The sequence below is a fragment of the Lolium rigidum genome, chromosome 2 (genome assembly GCF_022539505.1).
Source record: "Lolium rigidum isolate FL_2022 chromosome 2, APGP_CSIRO_Lrig_0.1, whole genome shotgun sequence".
Lineage (NCBI taxonomy): Eukaryota > Viridiplantae > Streptophyta > Magnoliopsida > Poales > Poaceae > Lolium > Lolium rigidum.
Window position 1 is genome coordinate 66,069,203 of NC_061509.1, and position 10,407 is coordinate 66,079,609.

A 10,407-nucleotide genomic window follows, 5' to 3' on the forward strand; every position below is an offset into this window, starting at 1 on the left:
GACTTCTCCAACAAGACATCTACAAGCAACGAACAAGAAAGGTGTACAAAAACCCTTCGCTTTGCACCATTGCTACAAGGAACTACCTAGAAATGAGAAGTGGGTTCGAAGGAACTACGAGAGCACACCAAAGAGGGTAAGGCTTAGCAAAGTCGTTGATGCTGATGTTGATGATGATGAGGATGATGACATGGAGGATTTGTCTTGCTGCATTGATATAGCAAGATCCAAACCTGTGAGAAGTGGAGGTTGACGCGTATGTCCTTGGTGAGGAGCAAAGATGGAATCATTGATCTTGATGCACCGCTCGCAGCATCAGCATGGCACCATATCGGCAACAAGACGGCCACGAATACCATGCTTGAAGCAGCATCGACCGAGAAGATCCAGTCATGGATCAACAAGTGCCTCGCCGATGTCTATTCGAACCTGCTCATTCGAGACCAGAAGGCCGACGAGAGGTGGGCGGCACTACTCCAAAAGCAAGAAGAGAAGATTCAGATTGAGAAGGAGTGTGTCACCGTGAAGAAACACAAAGACGACTTCATGCTCTTGACCGCCTCGACGGTGGGAATGGATCCCTGGGTTCTGGAGGTGCACAACTTCTACAAAGCCATGATCCTCGACGAGGTCGATGCTAAAAGGGCCACGTCCACTGCATCGGCATCAACTCCAGCTTTGAGATCCTCCACGCTCTCCCCGTCGTCATTGTTGCAGGGGGATACGCATAGATCCTCGATGTCATCTTCTTCGTCACCGTCGAAGCAGCAAGGGACTTTGCACATCCCCTCACCATTGTTGTCGTCGTCGTCCTCCTCGTCTGACGGACCTCTGCATAACCCTAGGCATCCGTCGTCTTCCTCTTCCTCGTCGAAAGGATCGCCGCAGGATTCATCGTCGTTGCTGGTACCCTCGAAAGGGTTGTCGTAGGAACCCTCGCTGTCACGGAGAGGGAGGTGGCGTGGATGTGGGTTCTAGACTCAGACGAGGTGCCCCCCCCCCCCCACCCCGACCCGACAATCTTCGGCTGAGCGTTGGGCCTAGTTGGGGCTCAGGAATTGGCCTGGTCATTTTGGTCGCAAAGAGAATAAATGCAAATTTTCTTTTGGACTGAATTTTACTTTTGACCATTTAGTTGTGCATTCGTGACACCCACCTAGTGAAAACTTATCTAGATTACTCCTTTCGGAAATTTCCGATCCTCATTTTCTGATATGTGTCTATTGGCAACATGTGAGGTTATGATTGGTGCTCGAAATTATGAAAATGGCGACGAGTAATAGAATGTATTGTGATATGAAGGCTAGATTGGTTGGCGACAAGGCCGCGTTGAATATGTTGCCCTTATCCAACAACACACAGTGAATGCTAAAATTGGACAACAGCATGTTCATATTTTTCTTAAATGGGACATTTCGGTAAAACTTTTATTAGATAGGGTAATTTGTCTCATAAATGCACAATTGTTGGGTGAAAATTGAATTTGTTTTTTTTTTCCTTTTTACTACGAAGCTCACAGCATATTGACACGTCAGATAGATGCAATCTGAAAGTTCAACGACGTTGTTGTTTTCTCGTTGTGATATAAACGTGTAGAGCATGTTAAAAAAAGTTACACTCCCTCCGATCGATATTAGTTATCGCTGATCAGTACAAAGGGAGTATTTTAGTCATGTCCATTTCCAGCCCCTCCAAAGAAAAACATGGTGGACTTCGCTAGCTATGGCTCATCATGGCTCCCACAACAGCCGTTCAGCCAGAGCGCAATTCCATTCCTTCTGTCAGCCACGCCTTTGACTCTTTGGCTACTTCACATTTTTCTTCTGATCTCCATGACAAACTCGCTCTAAACCATTCCGATCATTCTTCATTTTGGCGTGCCACGGATGCATACATTTGAAGTGTAGATCTAGCATGTGCAGTTCAGTGTTGGGTAAAAATTGTAGTAACAAAACTCGCTCGAAACCAGCATGAAAAAACTCGCTCTCTCTATGTAACAGACAGTCCTATCGGCAAGCAGGCGGTAGATCCGTCCCGCTCGCTCTCGTCGTCATCGTCTTCTTCGCCGGGGTGCCACGCTCACCGGCGGCGCCGCACGGTTCGACATTTCCGTCCATCTTGAGGATAAGAACCAGCAAGACACTCCCGTCGCTAGAAAAGGCGTGGCGGCAAGCAAGCAACCGGCCAAAGAATAAACTAATCTGGCAAGTAAGAGGAAGCGAAGATCGACTGTTGGAAGAAAAGAAAGGAAGGCAATCTGGGCTGGGTTTCAATACTTTCCTTTTGAAATTTCTGTCGAAAGGGACCGGACAGGTGCTCGACGCGGCGGCCAGGAAGGCAGGAACCCTTCCAGTTCTAGCTAGGAGACGGACGCCGCACGCGGCATTTGCCTATAAGAAGGGCGGAGGTGGGAGAGGAGGGGGAGCACTCCGTCTAGTCTACTACGCACGCACGCGCGCGCGCAGAATTCTTCTCCTGATTGATCTTGGTCGTCTGCCTTCTTCGCTGGTTTCGGTTGGGATTCTGGAGAGAGGTATGTATGGTACGCTCCTTGGTTTTTAGTTGTCGACATAGATCCATGGTGGTAGGATTGGGTTTTCTGACTGGGGCTTTGTCCCCATTCGGTCGAGTTAGCAGATTGGTAACCCCATAAATGGCATTATGCTTATGCATGCCCTGAAGAACTTCCTTAAGATTTGGGGGAGATTATATGATTTTTTAAATGTTGTGATGAATATTTGCCCATTGCTGTACTGAACATCTCCTGAGTGAACCTGTAGGAAACCTTGTGTAGGAGTACTATATAAGAGTTGGGCATTGTCCTGTCAAAGTGTCATTAGGGAGTTGTGACTTGAAATCTTAGTTGTTTCCTGAATAACCGGAACCAGTATTCTTCCAAGATAAATGGAACTGGGATTCAGCTGTCTTTAATTCACAACAAGGTTTCTATAAAAAGGAGGATATATATATATATATATATATTATATTATTGAAGAAAAGCAATAAACAAACTCCATCATCCATATTCAGTTTTTTCTAATAAAATGTCTGCACATACAGGAGATCGAAGCAAATGGGGATTGGCGACGCCTCACCTAGTGAAACGAGAGATGAGGCCATGCCACTTCTCCCGTTCAACGAGGAACAGGGAATACTGGGATACAGTATCCACGAGTTCAATGGAGCTTCTTTCTCCGGCGCGGTTTTCAATCTGTCGACGACCATCGTAGGGGCTGGGATCATGGCCCTGCCGGCGAGCATCAAGATGCTAGGCATTGTACCTGGTATCCTGATGATCGTCCTCGTGGCGTTTCTCACCGAGGCGTCCATCGACATGCTGCTCAGGTGCAGCCATGAGGGCGAGATTACGTCCTACGGCCGGCTGATGGGCAACAGTTTTGGTCGATGGGGGAGGATCGCGCTGCAAGCATCTGTGGTGATAAACAACCTCGGCGTCATGATTGTATACATGATTATCATTGGTATGCCTAGGATACACACAACCCATTTTTGTTATGATCTACAGTTGTATTTTGAATGTCCGAAATTGGTAGTAAGCTGCATAATCTGGAGTCCTTGGAAGCTAAGTAGTAGTTTCTTAATTATTCATGTTTAACATGACACGTGACTTTGGTAGTGCAAACATATTTGATGATAGTTCTTCCAATATTTCTTACTTAAAATTATTTGGTTCAGTTAGGCTAATTATTGATCTTTTCATTAGGGTTCGGTTTCCATTTCCCATAATATATATTCTTAAGCACTATAGTATTATAATGATCGAAATGTGATTTTAGTCTGATCTACCTCCCTCTACTGTACTACATGATTACTCTAACATGTGCCCAAGCGATGTGTTAGGCAGTACATCGGAAGAAGAGCAGGAAATGTTCTCACTTTTTTTAAGAAACTGATTATATCCGATCATATGCTTCGCATCATGCTATTATTGGTACTGATTGTTCATCTTTACTAGGTGACGTGCTATCCGGAACATCTACAAACGGTGTTCATCACCGTGGTGTCTTTGAGGGATGGTTTGGATCTCAATTGTGGAATTCTCGGCCGGTTGTTCTCCTCGCCACGACTATTTTTGTGTTTGCTCCATTGGTGAGCTTTAAGAAATTGGGTAAGTATTTTCTCAATTATAGAAATTGCATTATGCTATTTTCTAATGTGATCTGTACAAAATACTAATAAACATCTTTGGTCATAGATTCATTGAAATACACATCTGCTATATCAGTTGCTCTTGCTGTGGTTTTTGTTGTGATCACTGCTGGAATCGCTATTGTCAGACTCATCCAAGGAACTGCTGAGATTCCTAAACTCTTCCCTAAGATAGATGAAAATAATTCCATCTGGGAACTCTTTACAGCTGTACCAGTTCTTGTCACTGCCTACATTTGCCACTACAATGGTGTGTCTCCTACTACCCACTTTGTTTGCTTTTGTTGTTATTTTCTGAGGTCTAAAGATGTGACTTTCATAACTGGACAGTTCACAGCATCGATAATGAGCTGGAAGATAGAACTCAGACGAAGCCCATAGTGCAAACTTCACTGGCTCTCTGTTCAACTGTCTACGTTGCGACAGGCTTGTTTGCGTATCTCCTCTTTGGCGAGGGTACACTGTCCGATGTGCTCGCTAATTTTGACTCTGACCTCCGTATTCCATTCAGCGATGTTTTCAATGATGTAGTGAGAGTGAGCTATGTAGTCCATGTCATGCTCGTCTTCCCTATAGTCTTCTTTGCCCTTAGGCTCAACTTCGATGGACTGCTATTCCCCACCTCAGGGCACATTTCTCTTGACAACCGAAGGTTCACCATTATCTCAATCTCACTCCTTGTTGTGATTTATCTTGCTGCTAACTTCATACCGAGCATCTGGGATGCGTTCCAAGTCACCGGTGCCACGGCTGCTGTCCTTATTGGCTTCATATTTCCTGCTATGATCATACTGAGGTAACTAACAATTTTATTTGTGCCATACAAGTCCCCTGCTTGTAGGTGCCCCTGGCTTACTGTTCTGCTTGTTGTTCTGTAGGGATTCTTATGGAGTTGCAACCAAGCGCGACAAGATTTTAGCTGTAACCATGATAGTGCTTGCTGTGCTCTCAAATTTGGTGGCCTTATACACTGATGCGCTGAACATTATCTACAGGAAGGCAGAGGTCTAGGCTCTGTACTCTTATGGGAATAATGGTGATTTTTGATTAATTAATATACTAGGCAGTCAAGCAATATGATTTCATCGGAAGAAAAACAATATGGTTTCATGGAGGCTCCTAAAATTTTTTTGGGCACTTAGAAAGGATCTTCCTTGCTGCACATGTCTATTTTTTTGCGAATATGTAAGCCGACTTAACATTATGAGCATTTTCTGATGCTGTGGGTTGGTATTTTTTTTCGAAATGGGAGCATAGCCGCTGTGGTCGGTGTTTGTATCTTTGCCAAGAAAGGGAACAATTATGGTTCTCTACATGTTTATTCAATCATTTTGAAATGATAATGAGAGAGCTGTTTATATATTCACTAATTCTCAGAAAGATCAAACCGTTCTAGGCATTGTTGTGGATATGTTATGAAATTTGCGGCAACTGGATTTACTTCTGACTTCAGAGTTGGGCCACTTATCAGCGTTGACACTTGACCTTATATATACAAGTTCACGCAAGGGTTTGCTGCGGACGTTTCCTTTTTTGTAGTATGTTTTCGCTATCCGGGCTGTTGTGTCACTGAATTGGGTGAGCAGAGAGGATGGCAAAATCATTAACTTTTTTTTTACGTAAATGCCTCAAACAAATGGTTTCTCCTCCTGCTTTCTCAATTTTGTGCATATGCAAAACAAATTCTGAAGGAATATGGGTAAATCCTCGCAAAGATTGAGGACAGTCCATTTTTCCCCCAAACTATTTATATGGCTTATTTTTTTCTCGAATATTCTAATCTGTTGTTTTTATACTTATAATAATAAAAATTAGTACTCCAACTATGTTGATGACCGTGTCATTATCCAAAATGATTTATAATTTTGAATGAAGAGAGTATACTCCCCCCTCCCCGTTGAATGGTATAAGCGTATAGTAAACCTCCTAAGTCCTAAACCGGGAAAGTTTTGATTGGGGATTTAATTTCAGACTAATTTAGTAATTTTAGGGTCATCCGGTTTGCAGGGACGAGATATATCATGAATCAACACTAAGAGCTGATGCAATAGAAGAATTCCATTCTTCCTCAATACTATAGTGTCATTTGTGATGTTTCAGGACCGGAGACCAAAAACATTTGTTTTCCTTCCAGTGCCTATGTGCTTTCCTATTCCTACATGATACTATGGTACCACTACTCAAAATTCAAATTTACAAGTTTCTGTTTTTTTTTGTGAGTGTTCACAAAATGTGTTTATAGAATCCTTGGAATATTTAGAACAAATTCGAAATAGACACGGAGAGAAATAACATTGTCATTTGTGCTTTTGTATTTTTTGTGACACTATTCATGTCATGTTAGATTTTTCTTTTTCGTTGATATTTGTGTATTTCAAAATTTTTTATGAAAATTCTAGGGATTGTAAACACACATCTTGTGAATAGTAACCAACTTATAAATTTGAGGAGTGGTATTGTGGTATCATGTGAAGTTTTGGGCCAAAATGGTGCTACTGGATAAAGGAAATTTTATCTTCTGCAGTTCTGCTCAATGGAGTGTCAGGGTCCGTTTTTAAATGTCAAAGAGGAGTGAGGCAAGGGGACCCTTTGTCCCCTTTGTTCTTTGTTCTGGCTGCTGATACATTACAATCTTTGGTCAATCATGCTATGATATCTGGGCATGTTCATAGGCCTTTATCCCAGCTGTAGTGTTCTTCAGACTTTCCCACAGTGCAATATGCTGATGGTACCCTTGTTACCATGCAAGCTGTTGTTCCTCGGTTATTGCATCTTAAATAATTGTTGCTCACTTTTGGTGTTGCATCTGGTCTCAAGGTGAACTATGCTAAGTCAAACTTCATACCCATTAATATTTGAGTTCCCATCTTCACTTCTCCTCTAAATTGTCAGTTGGGAAATCTCTCTTTTTTTTTGGGTTTTCCCCTAAGCCTAGAAAGGAATACTTCATGCCTCTTATCATGTGCATTCAGAGAAGACTGCCCTCATGTTCCATGTATTTGAATTATGGCAGTAAGCTTAGATTGGTGAATTCTGTCCTTTCCTCCTTGCCAATTTTCTGTATCAGCACTTTAAAGATTTATTAGTGGGTCCTTGATGAATGTGATAAGTACAGAAGACATTTAGGGAGGAACAAAGATTTGGGTAGTAAATCTCATCCCCTGACATCTTGGGATATGGTATGTAGGCGACAAAGAATCAAGGAGGTTTGGAGTTCTCAAGCTCTCTGTGCAGAATGATTGTTTATTGATGAAGCATATTCATAAATTTTCTAATAAGGAGAATATCCCTTGGGTAAATGTAGCATGGGAACTTTATTATCAAAATTCCTTGCCTCCTCTTCGGATCAGGGATATCTCATTCTGGTGGAGAGACTGTCTTAAGTCTTTAGTGGTCTACAAATCTTCGGCAACATGTTCACTCATGAGTGGAAATACCATTTTGTTCTGAAATAAATGGTTTCTGGATATTTTATCCAGCAAATGGCCCTATCTTTTATCCTTTGTCAAGGATGCTTCACTCTCAGTTCTGGAGGTGCTCACTACTACTAATGTTGCTTCCCTCTTTCACTTGCCTTTGTCAGCTGAAGCTCTTGCAGAATATCATCAGCTACAACATCTGTTGGGTTCTACTCAGCTATTCAGCTATCACAGGAGAAGGACAAATGGGTGGTCCATTGCAGCACTTCTAAGATCAAGGTCTCTTCTGTGCATAGAATTCTAATGAAGCAAGAGCATGTTATCCCAGCCATTACATGGCTCTGGAAAAATTGTTCCCAAGCTAAGCACAAGGTTTTCTTCTGGTTGCTCATACACAATCATCTGAACACTCGAGCATTGTTGCAGCGGAAGAATTTTGTTATGGCTGATTACACTTGCATCATGTGTCAAGACTCTATCCTAGAGACTAGAAATCATCTTTTATTTACTTGTCCCTTTGCTGCTCATTGTTGGAAATACTTGTGCCTAGGATGGGCTCCACCTCTTGCTAGCTTAAACATTTATATTCATGATTTTTGTTAGAGTCTCAAGATGTCAATTCGACAGCCATTCTTTATGGAGCTTATTATGCTTATCTCCTGGACTATCTGGACTACTAGGAATGATTTAATCTTCAAAGGAGTAGTTCCAAGTTTGTATCATTGTAGAAGAAAGTTCAAGGATGAACTGGCTATGTTGGTTCATAAAGCAAAACGCAAGTCATATCTGAATCTTAAGGCATGGGTGGATAACTTTGTATAGACATACTGTTAGCTTTTCTGTTTTGCCATGATGTTGTCCTCTAGCATAAGCCATGTACACAACTCTTTATACTAAGAAATAAAAAAATGCAGTGAGGAAACTCACTGTCCAGCTTCAAAAAAAAAAAAATAGAGTCCCCTTTCTGCTTCTATTCATGATCGTATTTCCTCTTGTAAGAAGCTAATCAAACTTCCTTTTTTATGAAAATTATTGCCCTGGTTGCTTGGGCGGTTTGCAGTGCCAACATAAGCATGACTGGGCCAGTTTAACTAGAATGGACCGAATAAGCATATATAGTAGCCATTTCCTCTAGGTGGGCCGAAATAATCCAGATTTCCATGTGAAAGTCAAAGGAAAGGATGGGCAGAGGCCCAGTATGGTCAACCAGACCCTCCGCCTATGGCGGTTTGGACCACAAGGTTTGGAGTGAGGAACTCATTTAATGTAAATTTTCTAAATCCTAGAGCCTGCTCCGAGGCCCTCGCTACGGGGCCGAAGTGGATTCCTCCGCCTCCTGGCCATGTCAAGGTGAATGTGGATGCGGCAGTCTCAAAAAACCTTCCAGCTGCTGCGATAGCGGCTGGTGAGGCGGGTCAGCTCTTGGGTGCCTCAGCAGTGGTCCTACAGGGAGTATCAGATCCTGAGAGCTTGGAGGTAATGGCGTGTAGGGAGGGTCTGGCGCTGGCGGCCGGTCTCCTGGTACAGCGTATCCGAGTGGCGTCGGACTGTCTGAACATCATCCGTAGCATTGAGGGAGAGGGAAAAGGCTCGTACAGACAGGTTGTCCAAGATCTATGGGCGAGGAGAAATGACTTCCAGGTGGTTCAGTTTGTCCATGAAGGGAGGAGGTCAAATGGTGACGCGCATTGCTTGGCGAGAGGCTCGGTGTCTAAAGCTTCGGGCCAGCATGTCTGGTTCAATGGACCGCTAGAGGGTTTTAGGAGAAATATTCTTGCTGATTGTAATGAACTTGTACGTTATCACCGAGCAGCGAGTTTCTAACGCACTCTTTTCCTTACCAGGGTGATAGGGCAAAGGTGTCCGATCTTTAGATGAGAAGAGGATATCTTCGATTTGTTGGTGGAGTTCGTGCTTGACGATCCAACTACACGTGCAAAGCTCTTGGCCAATGCAATCGCTAGGACAATCTGTACTGCCTTGCGGATGCACGATCAGCTTGACCAGTGAGAGTCTTAATTCCTACCTGAAATCGAGAACAAGTAATAAGTAATGATGCAATCAGGATATTGCGGATAAAAGATGAAAGCTTTATTGAATAAGGTGGGATTCCGAATAGTCGGTCTTGTTCTAGGCGTTGGCCTCAAAAGAAGTACACGAGAGTTGCAGCAGTGGCTAACTTTTAATCTAATCAAAATCCGAGTCTAAACGTGATGGCTATGGGGGTATTTAAACGAGGAAAATATGGGGTTTCGACCAGCCATGCATATGGTGGCCGAAAAACCCTAGAAGGCCTTTCCCCCTTCAATACGGACTCTAAATGGGGGCTGACTTAATTCCTGCGAAAATTACATGGGCCTGGCCCAAACTTAAAAGTGACGCAGCACCATGTAACTATATTGACGAAATTATGAAGTGGAAAGCTCTATATTTCGTCCATGTCTTCATATTTTATTGGTGGCTTTAGAGTTCTGAAATCTTCAGTTGCAGCGTCCTCTTCAATCCTCATATGTTTGCTGCCATCTCCTCCATGTGTGATCGTGCTCCAATGCTTGTCCTTCTCATCCATGCTAGGTCCATCATTCTTAAGAGTAACAAACACATCTGATTTAGGCAGCATCATATTCACATGTATGTGAGGAATAGTTCCAAGAAACGAAAGTACGTGATAGTTAAGTTGTCTGGCACAAGTTCGAGTGATTGGTCCTTGTATTTGTGTGGCTATAGATACATCGGTTGTATCAACAGATGGGATGTCCTCATCACAGGGTACCGAAGGGGACTGGAAGGTTTTTAATGAGGCGGCTCGTGTGCTTTA

The 10,407-nt window shown here is 43.0% G+C and overlaps 1 protein-coding gene across 1 annotated transcript; it reads left to right on the forward strand.

Moving 5' to 3' along the window:
- Positions 1 to 258: 258 nt before the first annotated feature.
- Positions 259 to 5,181, forward strand: LOC124689821 (amino acid transporter AVT6A-like). Its single transcript, XM_047223290.1, has 6 exons — positions 259 to 710; positions 3,061 to 3,482; positions 3,977 to 4,129; positions 4,217 to 4,420; positions 4,501 to 4,966; positions 5,049 to 5,181. Exons 1-6 carry the CDS (start codon positions 259 to 261, stop codon positions 5,179 to 5,181), a joined length of 1,830 nt encoding a protein of 609 aa, XP_047079246.1.
- The last annotated feature ends 5,226 nt before the right edge of the window (positions 5,182 to 10,407 follow it).